Below are 26,377 nucleotides of genomic sequence, written 5' to 3' on the forward strand. Positions count from 1 at the left end.
TATACGCAAAAATGATAAAAAAATGTATGTCCTTATAGTTTTCTGTTATATTATAAATATATTATATTACTTTGGACGTTTTATCTATTTTTAACAAAATATAGGTAAGTAGGATATTGCAGCGTCTAGCTTCAAATGCCCCTAAAACAAATTTAGGTAGTTCTGAGAAAAATGAGGAAAACGATTTTAGGTAGTATTGAAAAAAAATGAGAAAAAATCGTATCTATTAAATCTGTGAACTTTATGTATTTATTTTTTATTTCGTTACATTTTAAAGAGTATTTTGGGTTTCCATTTTAGGGGTATTTGAAAATCACACCCAACCATTTTAGCGGGTTTTCAAATTTACCCTAATTTTTGATAATACGTATTGACGGTTTTTGGCGTTTTTTAAAGTTCAATCTTCGGCCATCATTGTAACAAAGATATCCATCTAAATACACATCCAACTCAAAAATTTAAAAAAATCGTTTTAGGGACTTTTGAAACAAGGCGCTTCAATATAGATAAAAATACATCTATAACTAGGTAATATTTACCTTTAATACGTCCAATGATTGTGAATAATATTATGTAAACCGTAATAATTGTGATATAAATGAATACATAGGTACTATGGATGCAGTCCTTCCAAATATTAGCTTTATGGATGAAAATTAATGAAAAAAATTAACAAACCACAGTCACAACTAATACTTGTGTACTATCCGACAACAAGAAATCGGCGATAATAGTAAGTCGCTGTAGTCGAATATAGAAAACTTCTCAGTGGTGTACCTGTCATGGCAGCAACGCGCGCTAGAGGCGTGTTTAAATAATGTATCGCCTTTCTTCTTTTATGCGATTCTTTTTCTTTTTAGCAATAAACGAAAAGATTACTAATAATAATTCTAACATCACTCCTGATCGTTTTAGACATATTTTTATTATAAAAAGCTTCAAATTACGTAAATCGATAGATCCGTGTACACGACGGGAGTGTAAATATGAGATAAGTTTGGGGGCGTTCCTCATTTTGAAAATGGAAGTGTGATTAGCAGCATTGGGGGAGATTGTTTGTTCACAGTCGTAACACGTGGACAAGAAGTTCTAGTTCAAATATTAACATGTGGGTTTTATTATGACCCGATTATTATTTAAGCATTCCAAAAATGTAATACAATAATTTATTTTAGTAAATCCAGTACTTAAAGTTATTTGGTTTAGGGTCGTTGTATGTTTTGAAGAAAGATGACGTATTCAAAATTAATTAACTGATGGTACATACTTGATGAAATTTTAATTAAAACTCTAATTGATTTCAGTTTTGTATCGTACTCAAATGGAATAGTAGAAAAAATAATTTAAATCAATTAGAATTTAAAGATATATTGGGCTTAATGTGGCCTTTAATTGAGTCTATATAATAAAAATAATAAAACACATAGTGAAGAATATACATTGACTTAGCCGAATGATTTAAATTCGTAGAGTGGTTTATAGAACTGTTTCATTGGTACAGGTTCTAGGTCCATTCACAAGTGAATACCTGCTGGAACCACCGTTCCTCCTGTTCGCAACGGCTCCTCTTACAAAGAGCTCTTTGAAAGTCTCCCGAAACTGCCTGGACATGCCGCAGTAGATTGCAAAGTTAATCGGATATGATACGATGATGAAAAAATTCGTCATCAGGATCAAGACGTTGGCTATGTCGTAGTCCAAGATCTCCGTGATGGAGCTCGAGATGATATGCAGGATCGTTACCACGGCCACGGGAATCTCCACCAGCAGGAAGACGGTAACAACCACGATCAACATTAAAGTTGTACAGTTGGAATCGCGGAGTTTTTTGCACTCTGATTTTTTGTTCTCCTTAAAAAGTCGTCTTCTTTTGAGTTGAGCTTCTCGCATGGCTCTGAAAAGTAAGACGTTTAGAACTACTAGGGAGACACAGGGTATGAGATGGACAAATATTACTCGGAACATGTAATACGTTGTGAAGTAGATGTTTTGTGATAGGTAGTTCTCGACCCAGGGCGCTATCCTTGCCTGGCAGACGCTCTCCTCTCGGCCGTTCCACATGATCGTGACGGGAAGGTAGACCCTGTCCACGAATCTCGTTGATTGATGAAGTAGGGCCATCAGACCGATGTAGACGAGGCATTTGTTGACTCTTGGCATCGTACACCTGGAACAAAGCAGAAAATATCGTGTTAGTTTACACTTAACAGTAACGTCTCTTGTAAGCACCACATAATACTAATTCAGTCTCGTATACGCCATGATCATGGATGCCGTAGCAATCATACACCACCATTTCTCTCAATTACAAAAAATACATTTATTATCGCTTATTCATGTTGTCATTTTTATAAAAAGTTTTAGATACCTAAATCGAAATAATTACAAGATAAAAAGAACTATTTATATACAACGTTTTTAAATTTTCTGTTGAATCATATAAACTTGACTTGACTAGCTTAAACGATCAAAAAAAATTGTACTTGATAGAAATAATACTGAAATGTCATTTTGACATGACATATTGATTTCCATAGTAACGCACGTATATATTAATAATTTAGTTGCTAGGACCCCAGACCCCTAGCAACCAATAATGGTGTCGAAATAACTTTTCATACAAAACAGAATTAACTAAAAATGAATTCAATTCTACTTATAGATGGCTAAAAAGTATTTAAAAAATGCATTGGCATCGTGTTCTGATATATTATAAAAGTTTCAAATGTCTAGCTAGTCGGGAAGTTAGTTAAAAATAGATTCCAAGATTTTTACCGGATAAAGAACCACCGGACAAATAAGAATACGAGCTAAGAAAAACGTTGTAAAATACACCGTTTTATGTGATGTCTTAATATTGATTTTTCGTCAACTAAATAATTTCGTCTCGTATTTCTGTTTTTATTTTTGTAATGGGATAAATATTCATTATATTGATATAATTAGTGACGTTGGTTATCTTCCTGGGTGAGGCTGTAAATGATGGCCGAGCGAGCTTATAATGTCGTCCCAGGTTCGAATCCTGGGTCTGTAAAATACACATATTGTTTTTCAATTTGTGTTTGGAGTCGGAGTATGGACCTAATAGGTTGAGCAAGTGGCTAACATCAATTTCTCGTAAAAACAAAAACAAAAAACTGTTATTACAAACTTTCACTCTGTGGAGGCCTATATTATGATTCTAATAGGATAGAAAATGGTCAAAAGGAAGAGGCTGTAAGAAGGTATAATTCTCGAGTGTGAATAAAAATATTAGACAAACTTAAAAACACGTGTTAAAAAATATGTAAATTTGAAAAGTTTGGTACGTCTATAATATCATAATTAATATTCATTACGTAAATGAAGCGCGCATTCAATACTGGTAAAAATTTGACGACACTGGGTGTCATTAAGTAAGAAATCACAACTGATATTTTCGTATCTTCGTATATAGTGACTGGCTTTTGCATTACTCTCTTATTAATCTGTTGAATTTACATAATATTAAAAAACCTAGTCTCAATCGATTATAAAAAAAATCTAGAATTTTTCGAATAAGTATTTTTCTTAAATTATTCCAGATTATTTATGTTTGATAATTCATTTATTAAAATATTCGGGACTATAGATATTTTAGAATTAAAGTAAGGTACGCAGTACACCTTTATTGATATCTTCTTTGCCCATATCCGCCCCTTAACTGGAGCATATGGACACCACGCGGCGCCTCCAAGAATCCCTGTCGCTCGCCAGTCTTCTTGCTTCGTTCCAGGTCAAACCAGCATCCCGTAGCTCTGCCGTATACACTCTGTAGATTGTATTTAGCGGCCTTCCAGGACGCCGGAATCCGGTCGGCTTGAAGAACAGGCAAGCCAGGTTAAAGTTCTCTTCTGGCATCCGCAGCACGTGGCCGAGCCAGGTCCAACGTCGCCTCTTCACTTTCAGCGTGATGAGAGGCTGCTTGGTACGTTCTCTTATCTCCTCGTTGCTCCTAAAGTCATACCACCGCACACCCAGTATTCGTCGCAAACATCTGTTTTCGAAGCTCAGTATACGGTTGCTCTGAGCCTTCGTAAGGTGCCATGATTCGCTACCGTAAAGCAGCACCGTCAGAATGCAAGCGTCGAATAGGCGGCATTTGGTTTTGACCGAGTACAATCGTGAGTCCCAGACATTTCGCATCGAGTTGAATGTTGCTCCAGCCATTCCCATTCGGATAGCGAGCTCTTTCTGCAAAATGCCATCTCCCGTGATGTGTACCCCCAGGTACTTGAAGCTGTCGACACTCTCGATGCTCTGTCCATCGCTAATCAGAGGGAAATCTGGATCAGGACAGGTGCTATTGCACAAGACGTTGGTTTTCTTCGCGTTGATTTTCAAACCAACGCGAGAGGAGTTGTTATGCAACCTGTCGATTGTCTCTTGAATGCCCTCGATTGAGTTGTCGAATAGGACAGCATCATCGGCGTATTCCAGGTCGCATAGCTTCACCGTGGGGGTAACAGGTATGCCTCGGTCGGGTGGTATTGACTTCCGTAGTATGAAGTCAAAGAGAATGATAAAGAGAAACGGTGCAAGGACACAACCCTGTCTGACTCCGGTCGTGACCCCGAACCATTCCGTGACAGTGTCTCCAATTCTGACACAGCATTCGCTATTCTCGTGCAGGCTTTTGATTATGGCAATGATCTTGGGAGGGATCCCGTATGCTCCCAGTATCATCCAGAGGGAGGGGCGGTGCGGACTGTCGAAAGCCTTCTCATAATCCACAAAACAGCAGGCCATCGGACTGTTCAACTCATGGCTCTGCTGGAGAAGACATCGAAGGTTGTGGATTTGGTCTGCACACGCTCGACCAGGTAGAAACCCGGCTTGGTTTTTCCTGAGGACGTGCATTATTGGGTCCCTTATTCTCATCAAAATGATGTTTGCCAAAATCTTTCCCGGAACACTGAGTAGCGTAATGCCTCGGTAATTGTCGCAGCTAAGAGGGTCACCTTTTTTAAGAAGTGTGATGATTTCACCGTTCACCCAGTCCCTTGGGCAGCGCTCTTCTTCCCACACCTTTGTCATCAGATGAAACATAGGGTGCAGGATTGCGCTCAAGCTGTACTTGAGGAATTCAGGATGAATCCCGTCTCCCCCCGGTGCCTTTCCGTTCTTGAGCCTTTTCACAGCCGATTTTATCTCGGTGTGCGTGGGCGGGCAATCGGAAATGTCGGTCGCTCGGGGAATGTCCAAAAGTAAAGCTTCCGCAGATATGTCAAAGGGATCCAAGGGGGGTGGGCGGTTCAGCACTCCGCAGAAATGATTCTTCCAAATCTTCTTGACGCATTCTGCGTCAGACTCTATTGCTCCACTGGGACCACGAATGGCTCCGGGAGTCGGTGGTCGCCTGCCGCAGACTTCACGGGTGATTCGGAAGAGTTTCCTGGTGTCATTTCTGCTTGCTGCCTCCTCTGCCGCTTCAATTTGCCGGTTCATAAAATTGCGCTTGTCCAACCGCACGGATCGTTTGACTACCCTGTCTTGGGTCTGGTAGTCAGTCCGGCGGTCCTCGGTTCGGTCGGGGTCTCTCTCCTCGTCTCTCAGGGCTTTCAGCCTGGCTCGTTCACCAATTTCAACCCACGTTTCGTCAGACATCCACTTTGGCTGCTCACTCCTTCTGGTACCAAGGACGGTACGAGCCGACGACACAATCGCACTCTTTATGAGGCTCCAGTCCGCCTCAATGAGGTCGGATTCAGATTTGTGCCGCTCGTAGATACGATCTACACTATCTCGTACAGCAGTTTCGAAGTCGGTCCGAATTCTTCGGCGTCGGAGCTTCTCAACGTCAATTCGTTCGCACTTTGGAGGCCTCGCCTGGCGACTGAGTTTTACTCGGATGTTTCCAATAAGTAACTCATGATCGCTATGGATATAAACGTTAAAATTTATTTTAAATCCATGGATCCAAATCTGCGCCGATGGCATAATAATAACATCATAAAACCGCTCTCATTGAAAGCCGGTTTAAGTAAATAAACTTTATTGAGATTGTAAAATATTATGATATTCGCCCTAACTCCCGAAATCCTGTAACCTAAAAAGTTCCAAGTCCAATATTAATGCTACAACGTTATAACTCCGCCATTGTTATGTTGTTTTCGCAACAGATTACCATGTATCAAAAATGTTTGTTTAATGCCTGGAAGAGTAAGATAAGGTTTAGGCAAAATAAATTACAATTCTGATGGATTACGACAGAAGGGTAAATATATTTTATATTTCAATACATTCGATTTACGGAAAAATACAGCAGTGGCGTACCTCAGCGTCTTCAATTAATTAAATAATTATTTTTATTTATTTTTGATTATTTTAATTTGCCTTGTGTATAGAATAGATGTGCTGAATTATTAGGTTCGGCAGCTCTGTTAACTGAGTTTAATAAAGCAAAAAAATATGGCTGTCTGTCGCCAAATTATATCGCCTGTTCCCTGGATATTCAAAGAGGTAATGCGATCGCTAGTTTGAGTACAAATTATCATTTAATTTTAAATCTTTTTCCCATTGTAAAAAAATAAATAATATCTTACTTTTCTAATAAAATACATCTAACTGCTCCAACGGTCGACGCCATAATACTAATAAGACTTTTATAATAGGCACTCTTTAATATCGCATCTATATTATATTACTATGTGACTTTCTCAAATGAGTTTTATTGATTTTTAATTTCAGTTTTATCGACCGCTGAAGTGATAAAGTGATACATATTATTATCAAACTTAGGGTAGGTTTGTATCAAAGTATTAGCACTTATTGTAACAATTACAATAAGTTGGTTGTAATTATTGCAATAAGTGCTATATTTTAACGGCATCAAGAGAGGTGCTGTTAAAATATATAACTTATTACAACAATTACAACTAACGTATTCTAATTGTTACTTTAGCGGTCGATAAGTATAGAATAGACCCACATGACTGGAATGATAACAGTATCCTTAGAAGCTACCTTAGACAGAGATACAAATCCTGATCATTATGACCTGATTGTAACAGCTGTGGACAGGTATTGTTGCGATTAAAATTTGCATTCTATATTAAATTTTGCTAGTGTGTAGTATTCTTGAATATAGATACATTATCTGGACCATCGTTTCTCAACCTTTTTATACCTAAGAACCGACGAAAATAGGCAAAATATATCGTGACCGCTAGCAAATAATAAAAAAAAACTATTATTTCGTGGTGTTACTGCCAAAAGTTGGTAAGTCTCAAAATCATGTTATGATGTAATTGTAATATGAAAGTTTCACATGCCCTATAAAATCAGACATAACGCTAATTTATTTGAACTTTATATTGTGCATGTTCTATAATCGGATGGCCTTGATCTTTTTTTCTAGTATACATAAATTTATATAATATATAGACGCATTATCCGTTATTAACTCGAAATAACTAAATTATTATCTTAACAATTTTTTTCAGTAACCCTCGATTTATATAAGTAGTATATTTTTTTGTTTATTAGTTCTTAAATCACATATTATAACAGATATAAGCAAGTTCTGAACAAAAACGAACCTTAAGTGCGAGTAGGTACACGCTTATACCTCTGCAATATACGTTAGAGTAAGATAGAATTTCTACTGCTGCATTAAATATTTTTTGTAAACGTCGCCGGTGAATATTGATTTGAATGACGACATTCATTTAAAAACTGCAAGTACGCGTTGCTAAAATTTATTGTTTTTGTCTTAAATATCGTCTCTGTTCTGGCAGAACACACCAACTGGAGAATACTAGTTTTGAGTAATTTGACTTTGAAGTTGTTAAAATGTTTGAAATGGTCTATCATGTGAGTTTATTAAGTAATCGTAAAAAGGATGACTTTAAAATAAAGACTGTTTATTTATTAAGAAGGTTTCTAGACGGTAAAGTTTGAAATAAGGAACATTTTGGTATAACTAACTCAATATGTCATTTTTTTCGAATTAGTGTCTTCTCCCAGAACAGTGACGATATAAAGTTAGTGGTAATTATTATTTTTAGTTAATTTAGTAGAAAATATGTTTAACTATGTTGTGTTTAAATTTGGTAGCCGTACTGGGAAGTAACATTATGGTATAACGTTTTATAGTTAAGTTAATAATAATAATATTGAGGTTCTACTGTGCGTTATACGCAGGAAACACAGCTTCATTTTGCCGAACTTACACGAACACACTATACGAACACAATAGTCACTCTCTTTATATTATTACTCTGAGGATATAACAGTCTGATTGCGAATACAATTCTATTGTTTATTAAAATAATTAGAAACTAATCAGTAAATAAATTGTTAATAAAAGTTCTATTGGAATTTTGAGAAATCAATATATATATAATATATTTAATAGATGCTAGAACAGTAAAGTTGATAACCGCGTCCTCAGTGTTATTAATTCAAAGGGACAAAGCGCAATATTTGACATCCATTCTGTTACCATGTTCCGTTTTTATTACTGATATGGCCGAAAAAGTATTCTATCATGAGCAGTTAGTTGAAAATCTTGACGATATTTAAATGGATTTGTAATGGTTATTCTTCTTCTTCTAAAATGAGTAACAACAATTTTAGGATCGTCAGAAAATATCTGCGGACCGGTGGTTTGGAAACACTACGAGTCCTTCCATATGTCCTTATTTTAGAGCACATTTTGAAGAAATTTCTTCGATGTCTTAATTTTAACATATCCTGACATAACTAGTATCCTTTTGATTGTTTTTCAAATTAGTATTATAATCCATTTTTTTTTCAAGGATTACTCGCTTTTCACTATCCTTAAGCTTGTATGCTTATTTTAATATAAATAACTATTTTTTTCTCGATAATTCTTCTTCAGGTTATCCTTCTTGAAGGCATATACGATATATTACGTTGTTCATTGCCTCGTAGCTCGTAGGTCACGTATGATCTAGTATTCTTACCGGCTCTCACACACCATGTTATTGAACCCCAATTCTAATCTCACTTTATTTAATACATCTGTGAATCTCACACAACAATCCTGGTGTGATTTTGATCTGAAAAAATGTTGTTTTTGCCCATCTATTAATTAACTGCGTAACCTCTTCTGCATCAAAATTATATTCTCATGCCAAGTATCTCCACGATGGCCAAGTGGTTAACGCGTCGGTTTATAATGTCGTGGATTCCAAGTTCGAATCCTGGGTCTACAAATACACATACGATAGATTTCTTAGATTTCTCCACTTAAGGACATACGGATTCTTTCCTTATGATAATGATAATAAAATGAATTTTCCGACTCGTTTTCTTCTAGGTATGCTATCAATGCAATCTCTGTCCACCCGAAGAGTGATTGCCATTTTAAAGCATTTCTTTTTACTTCTTCGTGGGTTCATTTACAATCCGTATATACTGGCAAATATTAATTTTCATGTTCCTACCAATATCACTAGTAGCTCTATGGTTTTCATGATACCCCGTCACAGGGCAAAGGTTTCTTGAAAGATTTTTTTACGAGAAATATAATATGTTAGCTACTTGCTCAACTTATGAAGTTAAAAGAGTTAGAGACGCAAGATTCGATCCTGGAATTTTTATTTTAAGGCCATTTAATTATTTTATTTGATAAATAGTCTTGCTACAGCACTGCACTGACGCCGATTACGACAGAGGGGTAAATATATTTAACACGTTCGATAAGGAAAACATAATAAGGAAATGTAATTTTCGACAGCTTTCCGTAAACATAATATATTTCTCATTTTTAGCGTCCTTTTGTGTTTTGATGGGAAAAGTCATTCTTTAGAACACAATGTTACATTTCGAAACCTGACAGGCTTCATAATTTTATTGATTTGTAAATACATATCCCATCACTAAAATATCTACTACATCTTATTATTTATGTTATAGGTCCGGGTTGGCGAACCTTTTTACGTACGCGTTCCAAAATTTCCCAAATATTATTAACTGTCTGACATGCGGAGCAGTTATGGGGCAAAATAGTTTTTAAAAATTCTATTAAAAAAATGATGATGTTCTAGATACCACTCACAGAACACAGCACACATATAGCTTTATCACTTTTTTCAATTATGCCATACATTTTGGTCCATCAATTTTGAAACTGTCTGCCAGAATTACTACTGCTAACTTCACAAAGTTTTTGTTTCTTAGCCGGCTCTAACATCAAAATTTGTCTTGTGAAGATTGCGCACATCTACCTAGCGGAAGTCGCGCGTACCCTTCGAAACGTATTGATATTTGAATGCGGTGATCGGCGAGTCGGTATAGGAATGACCAATTCGTAGGTATTTGTATGTGAATTCGACTCTTCGACTCGGAGCCCGAGAAGGGTGCAACTTTCCGATTGCAACAGCCAGATGTTATTTTCAAACGAAACAGTCGCATTCGACCAATCTGCGGAGCTCCATTTGGCAATGTGTGTTTTGTTGTTTGTGTTGAATAACGATGACGTCATATCGACGTATTCGATATGTTTTAGGCGAGACGAGTTTTGATGTGAGAGCCGGCTTATTTGATGCAGTAATTTTTTGTGGGTAGAAATGAAATTGTTTGTTAATGTATTAATAAGTTTGGTCATTTACGCACAAATGCTCTGAATTGCTCCGATCAGATGAGGCACTCTCTCGCTACAGTGGTCTCAAGCATTGTATATCGATTCACGGCGCGGCTTCCCCTGCCGCCTGATGAGGTTAGTGCGATAATATTATATATGACGCATAAAGTCTAAGGACCGACCTATGCAATTATATATTTTTTAAATTAAACGTAATGCTTATTCTTGAAGAGTAATTGCCTGGTATTTTTTATACAATGTGATGTCATTTATTATTAATATAGGTATATTTTTATTATTTTAAAACGCGTGCCATGCAAAATCATCTCGCGTGCCATAGGTTCACCACCACTGATAGGATATAAGCTAGTTGGTTGTCTATTCGTGTATACATTCGACTAAAATATACTGCGCGAAGTGAACTCAAATAAATAATTGAATGTTTACATTAACTTCTATTTTTTCTACACTTCCCAACGTAAATTTGAAAGTATTTACTACAAGCTATCCAATAGAAGCAAATACAAGCTATTTCTTTCTGTCGGTTATATTACACAGAAGTATTTTCAAATTATATAAGAATCTTAGATATATTTATTCTTAAGTCTTGTGAAGTATTCGTTGAATAATAAAAAAAGGATAATTTAATTATTAGCAAGTTCAAGTACGTTATAACAAAAACCTTGGAACGATTTCGACATCCGTTAATAATTAAGATAATTTAATACTTTGATTTAAAATACAATTAAAGCCGATTGCCAATTAGTAACGCAATTTAGAAAGCACTGAAAAGAGTATTGTAAGAACAATAATTAGTTAAAATTTGTCGCAATTAGATAATACACGTGGGTTGCGATTCACGAGAGACGCAGTTTCGAATCCAGCTGGGTGTCGTAGTTTTTCAAAAAGATTTTTTCTATCGGTTATTTATATTTCTCAGAAGTGTTATCAAAATTATGTATGTAAAAACTGTTTTTATTTTCAGTTAATAATTTTTTATCGGAATTGGAGAATTTTCAAATAAAATAGGTACTTACTATTAGTGACATCCACTGATTTTTTGGGTCGAATATAAGAAACTAAATATTCACTATAGTGAATGAAACTGAATCACATAGCAAAAACAATACAAAGCTTGTAATTTATGACAATTTCTTATCAATTATAGTTTGTTAAGTTGGCGCTATAGTCCATTCTGGTATATTTCCAATTCCACAACTATCTTACAAGAATTTCTATCCCAAGCTTTATCTTTTCAGTCAGTCACACTGAACCTCTCTGCGTCCCTATTGATGTTATTCATCTAACTACTTAATACTTTTTGTATTTACTCTCTATACTGTTTTTCTGTTAAATTTCTTTGTTTTCTTTGTCTTTGACACATTTTGGACGTCTTGAATTTGTAATTTGTAAAGTGAGTAGATAAGAAGAAAAAGGGCTTATCTTCATTGCATAATTTTAACAATGGTGAATGTACTATAGAATGTACTTTGTGTATTAGTATGCGCATATTTCAATGTACTTTTGACCTTCTTAAGTTCACGATAAATGTCAATAAATAAATTTGAATTCATGTAAATGTAAAAAAGGCCCTGTTTACAACTAGAAATTTTCAGAACGGAAAGTTGAAATATTTTTCAAAAAAATGCCGCTGACGAGGCTGTATGCAGTTGAGCTGATCTAAGCTATAGGTACTTCAGCGTTGCGCTAGCTGCCCGTATTCGGCGAAATTAAAATTTTGTTCACAAAGGTTGATGCCGTCAAGCTCTACAACCATCAAAGCACTATAATACTCACCGGGTGATATTATGTCAAGTAGAATTCGTTATTAATTTTTAACCAATATAGAAAAAATATACTGTTGATTTAATGTAATTATCACAAGTTATTGATTTACCTATTCAATGAGACTCAGGATAAACAAAATTAAAACAAAATACATGCCAGTTCTCCACAGTGCAACACATGATAATAAATAACACCGTGAGGCATAATATTTTTTTTCACGTTTAAAACTTACCAACACCATATATCTGTACCTAATTATGTTTTCTTAATTTCACGAAAACCAGGGCTCGAAATGGAACGGAACGCATCGGAGCGCCGTTCCGGCTCGTGAAATTTGTAAAATTATCGCTCCATCTTGTGGAAAAATATGTTGACCGTCTGAGCTAGATAGGCCATAGAATAGAAAATCCTACACACCTATTTTTACAAAATACACATACGATTTAATGACAATGTATCTTCAGAAAATTTGTCGAGCGCTCTGGTTCGTAAGCTTTTCCATTTCGAGCGCTGACGAAAACAAATAAGTATAACAGAAAAGGCGTAGAGTATCCTCCAGATAACCTTGCCATTGTACACAATGACAAGGATTTGTGTGTATACGCAACCGTATATGTGTATTAGTAAAAACCAGGCACTTGATTGGTTTACTTACTTACGCCGTATAATAATTGTTGTATTAGTAAATTCTAAGCACTTGATTGGTTTACTCACTTTTAATTCAAAAAAAATCTATTCCAAATGGCAAGGTTAGGTGGCGGCCACTCTACTTACTCCATTCTTGTTGGATCGCCTATAACATACCTAAACTATAATGGTTTAGTTTAGGCATGGTTTAACTAAAGTATCCAGTAGGTACCATATATAAATTGTATTCTTAGTTCAACGAAAACAAATAAGTATGACTGACAAAGTTTAGTGTGCATGATTTATGTCGAATCTTAACATCCTACCTCCACCCCTCACCACTGCCACAAAGACTCAGCCTTGTTGGAATCTGGCCAGCTTACTCTCACTCTCGCCGTGGAGCTTTCTTTATTTAATCAAACATGTGACGCCATCATAGTCGTTGGTTACTATTTTTTGATATTGATAATTGTCGTATACGGAAACTTGTACGTATGCAGTTCGCCGCATCACACTTCACCGTAAAATAGTATATCGGAAATATATGGCCGTATATTAAAGACCGTCCAACTTCTTTGGGTCGTATAGTACTGACATAAAATTCATGTCTAAATTAAACATGGTTCTTGTCAGTTTACACTTTACAAGCTTTACTTAACTTTACTTTACACAGCAGCAAGCAAATTTTGAAAATAGTCAATATACTGGATTATTTGTTAGGTTAGGTTAAGTTTCCATTCTTTAATTCATGAATTTTGTCAAAATCAGCTATGAAAATTGAATTAATGTTCATATTGAATCTAATAAAGTTGGAGACCGTATAGTACGGTCATCTTTTTCCGATAAGGAAAGCTCACGGCGAACTGTGCCACGGTGAAATGTTTTACGTACAATTTACATGTAACCGATAATTTTTTAAGAAATACATTTTATCCGGTTGGGCATAATCAACTTTCAGTTTACACCGCATGATGTCGGTATAATGCTTCGATCTTTATAAATCTTTTCAGAATAGTATATTGTCTGCATAATATTTCAAATTGAACTCCCCCCGATAGTGAGAGAAGAGGAGAAAATCACCTATACAATTTATTCCTTTTGAAATACCAAGAGTAATTTCATGTTTTTTATTTTTATTTTGAAGTTGCTTAGCACTCTTTGTGTTTACTAGTAGGTACGGAAGCGCAAAACAAGTCTATTGTTCTGAGAAGAAATCATAATCAAGCCAAAGGATTGTCGGACTTATTCGTCCTCCTATTTATATAAATACTTGGATTTTACAATATCTACTGTATTTTTTAACTTAAACATAATAATATTTTATTTACTTATAACAAATTGGTGATATTAGATATGTGTCGCTACATTTCAAAATCAGCCAAGTCCACCTTTAGGTATTTTTGACTTTTTTGTGAATTGCTGAAGAAGGACTGCTTTCTAACATTCCTGCATTATCAAAATGTGGAATTTATTAATTTTAAATATTCTATACTCGACATAATATAAACTTTAACCCGTGTGACAGTGTATTTGAGAAAAAAAAAAGCTGTTTTTCTCCTATTCATCTATTATGGACTTGGCTGATTTTGAAATCTAGTGACACATATATGAATGTCCTAAACATGACAAATAAATGTATGACAGTTCAGCAGGACTATTCTAACATATCAATAAAAAAATGTTACGTAATTTGTCTTAAGTATATTGTTTTTAACACTACAACAGGCTTATATATCAAATGACAGTAGTGTATTTAGTAATAGAAGTGAAACAATCATAATAATATCAATCGAGAAATCACATAAATATTTATATATATATATTTTGAATTATTAATAACCATATATCCTTGTTTTTTTGTACAAGGTGGTTGTTAGTAATTTTGAACAATCACAAACACCCAGGCTTTGAGAAAAACACTTAAATATTGTATCCTCACCGGGATCAAACCCAGAACTCTCAGGTGGAAGGCGAGCGCCTTACGCACTGCGCCACGAGAGCTGCCTCACATAAATATATTGTGACCTCACCGGATCAAACCGGAGCTCCCGGATGAAAAGCCAGCGTCTTACGCACTGAACCACGAGAGAGCAGTCAAATTAACTATTCGGCGTGATGTTCCATTGTGATGAACACATCTGTCAAAAATGTCGTTAAATAATCATACAAAATATGCCAACACGTCATACTTGATTCCAAATGCATCCGATTAAAATCTCAAATTAAATACAAAAAATTCTAATCGGATGCAGTTGGAGTGCTGTATGTTAACAATAATTATTGTAGATAACCGCCTTATTTATGGAAATGGTCCCAGTGATATCCGTGATATTTTGGAGGAATACAAATAACGGGAACATGTTGATTAATTATTGACAAATGCAAATACTTTGATACTACTAAAATAGAAGTTAGGTATTTAATTGAACATGCAATAAATGAGTTCACAATATTGAATAAAAAATATGAGCGCATTTACTGGTACCCTGAGGGAACCCTGGAATAGGACCCTGTACTGACAAAGAATACTTAAATTAAAAAAAAAAACTCACAAATCTTTGGCAACAAAGTCATTTTTAATGATACTTAATAGTTTTCTCACAGTATTATAAAAAGTTGTACCTAATTCATTATTAATGTTTGTCGAATTATTTTCATCTCCAAATGTTATATCAGTTCATTCAGTTGTTCAAGTTACCTCTAATAGTTATCATACAAACACTGTCTAGTATGATCAGCGCTCGAAATGGAAAAGTTTACGAACCGGAGCGCTCGACAAATTTTCTGAAGATATTTACAAATCAAATCGTATATGTATTTTATAAAAATAAATGTGTCAGATTTTCTATTCTATGGCCTATCTAGCTCAGATGGTCAACATATTTTTTCCACGAGACGGAGCGATAATTTTACAAATTTCACGAGCCGGAACGGCGCTCCGGTGCGTTCCGTTCCATTTCGAGCCCTGAGTATGATATAATTGAATAGAGTATTTTGGTACACTACATTCTTGAAATCGGTACAAGAGCTAGCAAATGCTTGGTTTTGTTATGAAAGTTTCAAGATTATTCGAGTATATCCGAATGTTAGAGTTGCCGCTTTATAACTTTGCACTCCGGCTCGTAGGTGAAAATTATGTAGGTAATAATATATTCTAAAAATATTTTTTTTACATAATAATACTATCTATTTATTTTCTTATTACTACAAAAAATATATTCATACAAATGAATATCATTTGATTTAATTTATATGATGTAATCAGGAAAGAGACGTATCAGTGTAGTAAAAAGGGCAAAGTTATAAAACGTATAGGTACTCTACGTACTTAACGTATCATATGTGTGAAGTATTCTTGAATATGCCCAATACTATTTGGTGTCCTCACACGTCACAACAAATTTCTTCGATTGTTTTACTCAAGGATAATATATGGATTCGTTTCTTATATTATGATAATGCAGAGAAAGACGGTAAAAAGGGACCATTTTCTTGGCATCAGTAGTTCGAAGAAAGTACAGCACGAGTCTTCAGAGCCACAATTATTAATATGAAGTATTAGTTTTCTACGTAAATATTTTAGGCTTACCCATTCGAGCCTATCATGTTGCATACATTATGATAGACATGCTGAAAACACATGACATAAAGTCCATATAAAAAAAACATCAGTATACCTCGGCAAATAATTCAATACATACAATAATTATTGTTGAAGAGAGATAACGCGCTGTGGCATATTTTTTTCAATTTTGAGAGATGGTGCTGTAATCTGTATACATTTATAATATATTCTTACAAATACGACAGAATAGATGTCATTGGCAAATTAAATTATTTAAATACGTCAATATGCAATTAAAAATTATTTTTCTTATGATGGTAGGCTTTAAAATGTTAATATCTCCAAAACATGTTTTTGATACTTGCAAACCTTTGGCAGTATCCTTTATTTCATATTACTTAAAAGAACAAAACATTGTATTATGTACGTATGTACCTAAATTTTGTTTGAAGTGTCAATATAGACGCACGGAGAAGATATCCATCCGAAAGTGGATCAAAAAAACAAAATGGAAAAGATGCTGATAACAGCCTGTCATATAATAACGGCGCCGCCATTGATTTACATTTCTTTTTATTACGCACTGATGATATTTAATACTGCGAGGTCAATAATCTATCCCAACGCCATTTTCTTTTATGTCCATTGTATTACTGGAAAGGTTGATATACTAACGAAGTGTACGTTGTTATAGTTATCGATGACATGAGACAAAATATTGCACGATATTTTATTAAAACATTGCGCCATTATTGCTTTGATTATAATTCAACAATCGGGAAACATATTAATATTAATTTTAAGCTTACGCCAGTCGTATTACATTTTTTGGTACATTTTATCACAATATTGTTTTATAAACTACCAAAGAAAACTGGTATGTACCTAATAGTATGTTTTTTTCATCTGTATGGTTAATACGTCGAGGAACAAATAAAAATATCAACATATTGTATTAAAACGTATCCCATTTTTTTAAAATTAGATATCAGAAAGCTGTTTTAGGTTTACGTATAGGTTAGGTACCTATAATTATATAAATTGTACCTATTAGGCACATTTTGCCGTATCACTGTTCGCCGTGAGCTGTCGGAAAGAGATAGAATTTGATATTGATTGGTATCAAATATCTGATAATAACACCGTTATTATGATAGAAAATTTGATATTTACGAGCACCTACTAGAATTTTATATGAATTTTAAGTGTTTTATTTAGACATGAATTTGATTTCAATACTATTTCTGACACAACGTCTCACGGTGAAGTATGATATACCTACGCCGAACTGCACACGTACAAATTTCCGGACACGTTACGTGCAGGTTAATTTTAAACTACCTCAAATCAATTTGTGATTATCCATGTCCATGTGGAACTACGAAACACATTAGCTGTTTAACATGAAAAAAGTTATCTACATAATCTAATTTGAGTGTCTAATATACATTGATGTTAATAGCCCCACCAAACCACATTCGGTCTTAATCGCGTGTATCACGGGACCCTACGTTTAGTGTAAAGCATTTTTTTATATATCTGGGAATGTCTCAGGAGTAGTTATGCAAGATCGAGGTTACCATACAATAAAATGTAGTTTTACTGAATGAGAGAGAATCACGTAGCGGCAAAATTAAAAATTGTACTAAGTATATAATACAAAACTGTCGAACAATCTAAAGTGAAGAGGTCTTCATGTTGGCAGGATGACACTGCAAATGTTTAAATTACCAGGTGATTGAACCAACATGGGCAGCTCTTCTCTTTCCATAAAAAAATCAGGACATTCCCAGAGGATATGGTTTGCATTCTGTATTTCTCCACCACACGGATATGTTGATCTATTAAAAAGACCAAACTCGTTAAGCATGCCAGCAGTGCTACCTTATCCAGTGAAGAATTGACTGATAAAATGGTCGCGATTAAAAACGGTTATTTTCATTCTAATATAGCATACCTATGTATTCATAACGATTAATTTTCAATAGTTCAACAGAACAACAATCACGAAGTTAATATAATATAATTATTCTTTTTACCACAATTAAATACTATTCACAGTAAATTTAACCAGCGTAGAATTGACCGTAGACGAAAAAATTACTTTGTTGATATACCATATTATTGGATAAGCATTTAGCTAAATTTGCATAGATTAATTGATCGGATTATTAATTAGTACGAGGCGGTATGTAGCCAATGAGGTATCGGCTGATTAGTATGGAACCGATTTCAGGAAATATGATTTTAAATCGATTATAGAAATATGTAGAATTAGAATAAAATTTTATCAATATTTTGTTTCTTGATTACACCACCTATTTTAAAGATGTTTCAATTATTCTACCATACGAATCCTGTACATGAGCTTATAAATTTGTCCACACGTATAATCGTCCGTCCATACTATACGTGCCAGCATTATTTCTCGCAATAGTTCTTTGGCCGGCCACACTGAGCAATATTTCCTGGACGTGGTCCTCAATTAAACGAAGGCTACGTGCCGTTAGACGAAAGTAACGGCCGTTACTCTTATGATGACGTCATCGCGTTTCGTTGTTTTAATGTCACTCTGCTTTTACGACGCGTCCACACACAAAAACCTTACTCACTCGGCACCCATCACTTAGAAAATAAAAAAGAATTTTCTTGACGTGTAATGTGGGAGGTATGATAGCGTATGTAAGGGAACTGTGGACATTAAGGGCCTAACGCAAAGATGTCGACGCTATGTAAACCTAAGTATAGACAGTATTATTACTCCAGTCAGTAAGGTTTTTCCTGGAAATCATTCACCTAAAGAGGAGACTCTGCTTAATTATGCGTTGTCAAGTACATAATAACATACCAAAAATCAACAATCGTTCATGTTATGCTACGGCAGCCATATTGGAAAATAGCGGACGATTTTTAATTTTTCATCTATATATCGAAAATTATTTTGACCCAATATGACTGGATTAAAAGTTGAAATTTTAGCACATAGCAGTGAATTAATACAATTCTTTAAATTGACAATGACAATGGTAAAAATATGAAAACTGCACAATATAAATTAAATAATTTTAAAATAAGAGTTAAAATTTTTTTTTAATAATTTAATGGTTTCTTTATTAGATATTCTTTTTAATAAGTATTGCACGTCCAAGGATACAAAGTGTTCATAGTATTTGGATTTTTTTTACTTAAATTGCAAATATTAATATGTACCTACCTACCATTACCATACATGACCATAATTAAGTCATGTTGTTTCATAAGTGCTTGCATCGTTTATAAATAAATAAAATCCAGAGCATGAATTAATTATTATTGAGATATGGGTTATTTTTATTATGCTATTGGCACCATTTTAGGACAGTTCATCCCTTAAGAAAAAAATTAAATAGCTAACACAGTAATCTATTAAAAAAATTGCAATTTTTGTGATTGGCTACTCATTTATATATTCACTACATACCTAATATAAATGATAATAATACATTTTAAATACTGCTCGTCTTTCGTGTTTGCGTAGATAATTGACATATTACATACAGAGCTTTTCATTATTACCACAGGTAAATATTATCCTCTCTGAAATGGATCAAAATCTACATTATAGGTATCTTTATGCGACAAGTAAAAATGATTTTTTGTTTATATATTATATTTTGTCCAGTATAATGTATTAGTTGCAATGGGTTCCATAAAAAACAGAATATGACAAAACAGAACATGACAAAACAGAACAGTAACAAAACAGAACAACGATAAATATAACAATGACCTTTCAGGAAAAATATAAATTTAATATTGAAATCATTGTCTTATCTATATTATGTAAATAGATTTTTAATAGCACAGATTTTCAATACGCCATAATCAATCCTAATTGCTAGAAAGCCTCAAATAAACGGGACTTTGCCGGCAACCTAAGGATATCTCATTGTAATCAATATAATATGTAGAAAATGATTGGGTGACTAGGTACAACGAAATAATGACCTAACCTAACTTAACCTAAATAGATTCCATAAAAATTAATGTTTCATTTTTCCCCTAGCTGTTCTGTTTTGTCATTTTCTGTTTTGGCATGTTCTGTTTTGTCCGGTTACCCCTTTCTTATTCGTAAATATGCTAACACTTTCTACGCTTTCAATAATTTATTTGGTTTTAGCATTCTAGCATTTTATAGCATTCTTGCATCAACCGTAAAAATATTTTTTGTGAATATTGAAATATTTGTAATATTGCAGTTAATTTGTTGCGTGAATATTTCACACTGTTTGAACTTTTTCGAGGCCCCCTTTTAAATTTTCTAAGGAATCGACTGCTTTTAAGACCTGGCAGCAAAAGTGGGACAAATCTATCAAGGACCGGCACACATACACGTTTTTTCTAGATATACAGTGGCGAATGGAGATAACCAAATATCTGACTACAGACCATTACACCAGTCAATTTGTGACTGGTCATGGTGGATTCGCTGGCAAGCTCTTCGAGCTTGGACTTGCAAGCCGTCCGACATGTCCATGCGGAGGGGAAATACAGGATGCCAACCACATCCTATGGGAGTGTCTGAGTATGTGCTCCGAACGGGAGGAAATGCTCAGGTCGGTCTAGCCAGCTGTTGGACCCATCGGCCTGTCCGACTTGGTTGCTACAAAGGCCAATTATCTTGCTTTTAAAAAATTTGCGGCGTCTTACTGCGGGCGTGAAGATCTTTTCACATAATTTTTGTTTTTTCTTAATTCTTTTGACTTAATAAACAACGTAACTTCATTTTCCTGTTAGTAATTTGCATGTGTTTTTTCTTTCCCCGGCACTTTGCATTAGATTAAACTCAGTCAGAGCTCACTCTGAGCATAGCAACCTAATTCTTGGGAATTTTCTCCCAGGACACTCCCAGTCCAATTGATTCAGATGCTTCACATCTCCAATTGAAGGGTCCCGTTATACTCTCGATTAAGACCGAGGGTGGTGCGGGGCGGGCTTTGGTGGAGGGCTTTTAACTTCAATGCTTCATATTATGAATCAATGAAAATCGACTTAGGCATATTTATTGAAAATGCAACCAATGTGAAATCAACTGTGCTGACCGTTTTCTTCACTGTGGTTAGTTGTAGGAGTATGAATAAACTGAAAATATGCAATTTTTGAAGTGGGTACCTTTTAAGTATAGTCTATTGTGAAGCTACGTCTTGCTATGATAGATTTCAAGTAGTCAATCACAAACATTTATTTAAAGCTTTGCAAATGTTTACACTTGAAATACTGTTGAATTTGCACCGAACTGTGCATAATAATACATAATATTATTATACTGTGTCCTTTTTAGCTAGTCAAATGTTTAGAGACAAAATAATAAAATTGAATGGTGCAAAAATATCTTCACGGAGTTTGCATTCGCGTGACATCACATATACTACAGGGTAGACAGAAAATTATACACGATTTCAAAATTTTAATAATTATTACCTACATATTCATTCCGTCTGCTTCTTCCAGTCAGACGACAATCTTCTTCACTGGTCTTCTATTTCTTTTGGCATTCAACAATAGGTAGAGCATGTATAAGTCAAAACCTTCGATTTGATAATATAACATGAATCTTTCCAGGGTTTTATCTCACTCCAGAATACATAAACAAAAACGTAAGGAAACCGAGGAATGTTTGATTCTCTATCTGTCTTCTCTTGAATGTCAAGCTGACTAAAATAAATTAATATGACCAATAAAATATAATGTAATAATAACGTAACTGTGGACATACATATGTGACAAATTCAATTTTTTTTAACAATAATTGTAAGTTTATCTTTGACTTAAAAAAAATATTTTTCTTTTTAATGTTTTCAGATACATATTACAACGTTTTTATTAGCTCGTATTATTATTTGTCCAATACAAATCTTGCAATCGATTTATAACTAACTTCCCGACTAGCTAGACATTTGAAACTTTTAGAATATATCAGAACACGATGCCAATGCATTTTTTTAATACTTTTAGCCACCTTTAAGTAGAATTGAATTCATTTTTAGTTAATTCTGTTTTGTATGAAAAATTATTTCGATACCATTATTGGTTGCTACGGGTCCTAGCAACCAAATTATTAAATAATATATACATGCGTTACTATGGAAATCAATATGAATGTCAAAATGACATTTTGGTATTATTTCTATCAAATACATTTTTTTTTGATCGCTTAAGCTAGTCAAGTCAAGTCTACATGATTCAACAGAAAATTTAAAAACGTTGAATATAAAAAGTTCTTTTTATCTTGTAATTATTTATTAATTAAAACAGATGAAATTGTAAATTATCAAATTGCAAGTTTCGTATTTTTTCGCTAGGTGCCTCTGTTGGTATAGGCATCCCTCTTAACAGCCTATCTCAACTCCTCGCCATGAGTTGGACATTACCTATAACACATGTTATTTCTTTGTCGCATTAAATTAAATATTTTTTATTCAAAGAATAATTCGCAAGAGTTAAGAATATAACGCTCGTAATTCGTCATAATTTGGTAGAACGCAGATGGATCAATTGGTAAAGCATTTCATGTTTCTGAGGTTTTTCAAAATATTAAAAAAAAAAATATTAAAACAACATTCACCTAAATGGTTTGATTGGGATGAAATTAATGTTCTTTTAATAACAAATTTTAATGTTCTTTATTTTTTGAGTTTCACTGTGGCACTAAAATTTATATTTGCGTTTATGTCAAAACTAGATGTGTATGTTACTATTTACAAATGATATTTATAAGCCTCTGTGATTTTAGAATCCCAGAATCAGTAATTGAAAAATATAAATATTAAAAACTTTTCTCTTCATTTCACCCTGTGAATTAGATACCTACTAAAGCGAGGTCACCGAAAGGTCAAAGTGCCCCTGCATGCAGGGTGTGTCTTCAGTATGCGTGCAAACACGGAGTCAAGGCTTGGCTAAATTGCTTGCCGGCTGAACAAACCCGAAGATGAATGCATTTTAAACTTGCAAATGCGAAAAATCTCTGCTTTTTGCAAACTAAACTCAAGCGTGCTACAATATACGAGCGATCATAATATTTTTATACATATTACTAAAGATTATGTTTACTACGTGAAATTTTTCTTAGCTTCATTTGGGCTGTATATTTCACCACCAAAGTTATTTTGTTTTCATTAACCCTACCATATTCATCGGCGATCTTCTTTGATGGGAGAAAATTTAAAAGGAACGATAAACCAGTTTAATCTAATCATACAATTAGTAATTTATATCAGAATCTTAAAAAGATGCATATTTCTCACAGATTGGGTATAAATTATTATTACACAAAGCGTAAGAAAGTCCCTAAAACTAACTTTAATATTAAATGGGCCTATAACAAAACCGCTTAATTAAACATTTTTTATGATTATACAAAAGAAAGCCATTAATATTATTATATTATTGTATATTAATATCATCATAATTCATGGCACTACAATTCTTAGCGAGTCCTTCGCCTCCATTAAAAATTTCCTTCATCCTGGACGATCCAGCACCGACACTCTCCAGTTGCTTTGACTGGGCATTCTTACATTTTCTGTGAAGCAGTCAAGCAATCTCAATTTCGGCCGTACAGGTCGTGATTATTATTAAATATTTTACCGTGGAATGTCCTACAAAGCAGTCAGTTCTTCAGCTCTTAAATTCGCAAACCCGCAACTGACAATCCTCACTTGTTTTAAATATGATTAAGCGTATGCTCTGGGCACAAACATGCGTTAACAAACAATAAGTGAATTTGACAGAACCGGGATTCGATCGTGACTTCATAAGCGAATACGATACCATTCGTCCAATGCAGGTGATATAAGTATAGCTAATTCAATACAGTCCGAAATTGTTATCGGTGATTTTAAAAATGATTGTCGGATGAATCGTGTCCAAAAATAGGAATTATTCCAATTTGGTCACGACTTCATGGAACGACTCAAAAGTGACTTTTCATAATTGGGGGCGATCGTTCCATACGGTCGGCCTGAGAATATGTCGATATAATTTGAGTTTTACTAAACTAATGCTTTGTATTTATGTTTTCATTAAAATATATGCGTCTGACAGTAGCCGTTCATTTTTATTTATGAATTTTACTTGCCTACGTTTCCCTACTGTTTAAGCGTTGAAATGTGTACACATTTATTTTTTTATTGTAAAACAGTTCGTTGACCAGTAATTCTAAATATGAATAATTTTATTACTGATTCTCGATATGCAAAGTTTGTCGATTTTTCACTCCACTCCACTTCTGCGTGGCTACCCTACTTACCCACCCTTTGCTACGCCACTGTGTCTATGCATTTGTTCTTGCAAACTAGGGCTCTTTGTTGATTATGGCTAAAACATTGATTATCTTTGATCACTTCAATCAGTTTTGTAAACATCTCTCTCAACCTCTCTGACCTACATTTATTAAATTATCCAATTATATTAGCTGGCGTAATTTGGGGCTTCCCAATCAGTATATAATTACTTAGCATTTTACTTAGATTAATGTTTTCGTAACAAGATTATTATTAAATGTAACTTGTTTGATAGAGCCTTAAAAAGATTTTTTATGAAAACTTTAAATACTTTATGGCTCTTTACGTAGTGTGAGTCTTTGACTATGGATATAAAAGAATATTATTGAATATATTGATCGATTGTAGGTAGAGCTATAGCGGGCAATGACCTTGGGCCTTGTCAGCGTTATTTCGACAATGTAAGAATCAGCAAGTGATTTAACTAATCGCACAATCGTCGCATCGACAATCAGCATATTCTACAGGTGTGACATACTTCGATGGGGTTCGACTACCTCAGGCTTGATCATAGAAGCCTCGAAGTTGCAATAATGCAGAGGCCAGTAGATTTATCAATTGCAAACTACATCAACAATAATTATTATTGGGGGGTATTTAGAGTATTCATCTTACCCCATGTCATATAAAACCATGGTGTTTGTATTTTTTTCTCTTTTACTACTAAATACACTACTGTATCGCTACACCACTGTCATTGTGCCACGTGGGCTGTTGTAGTATTTTGAAAAGAATACATAAGTATGTTTATAATATATCGTGGGGTACTGCCAAAAGTTGGTAAGTCTCGAAATCATGTTATGGAGTAATTATAATTTGAAGTTTCTAAAATCCCTCTAAAATCAGACATAATGCTAATTTCTTTGTACTTCATGAGCATATTGTTATGTTATCGCAAGAACTTGATTTTTGTTCTAGCATAAATTATATAGACACAATCCGTTGTTAACTTTAAATAAGTACATTATCAACTTATCAACATTTGGCAGCAACCCCACGGTATAATATATTATATCGGTTACGTCATGTAAGTTGTACGTATGCAGTTCATCGTGGGACAATTATTCGTGCGCCGCAGTACGTGAAGCATGAGTTCGTATAACATTTTGTCAAATGACGAGTTCTTCGTTGAACATTTCACCGTGGAATATATTATTTGTACATATCTTTCAAAATGCGGCGATAGTTTGCAAATAGTACTCTTCTAATTAGATTAACCCTATTAACCTAACCTAACCTAGTAAAGATATCTCATAAATTCGTCACATGTTGTAGCATACGTACAAATATACTCCACGGTGAAATGTTCAACGAAGAACTCGCCATTTGAATAAATGTTACACGTACTCATGTTTCACGTACTATGGCGCACGAATAAGTGTCCTGTGGTGAACTGTTTACGTACAAATTTCTGGATACGTATTATATCATATAAGCGCACTAGAGTAACCGAATGAATGACGCCACGGGTTTATCTCCACCAATAGTAATCAGAGATATAGAGTA

The 26,377-nt window shown here is 34.3% G+C and overlaps 1 protein-coding gene across 1 annotated transcript in view; it reads right to left on the minus strand.

Moving 5' to 3' along the window:
* Positions 1 to 273: 273 nt before the first annotated feature.
* The window catches only part of SPR (G protein-coupled sex peptide receptor), a 189,027-nt gene continuing 162,923 nt past the window's right edge, over positions 274 to 26,377 (minus strand). Inside the window, exon 3 of the mRNA XM_085953837.1 lies at positions 274 to 2,167. Coding sequence (XP_085809963.1) covers positions 1,477 to 2,167 — 691 coding nt within the window. The 3' untranslated portion in view covers positions 274 to 1,476. The remainder of the gene's footprint in view (positions 2,168 to 26,377) is intronic.

Source organism: Rhyacophila brunnea, unplaced genomic scaffold (genome assembly GCF_057557595.1).
Source record: "Rhyacophila brunnea isolate RB1 unplaced genomic scaffold, BYU_Rbru_1.0 scaffold_4, whole genome shotgun sequence".
In the NCBI taxonomy this organism is placed as follows: Eukaryota; Metazoa; Arthropoda; class Insecta; order Trichoptera; family Rhyacophilidae; genus Rhyacophila; species Rhyacophila brunnea.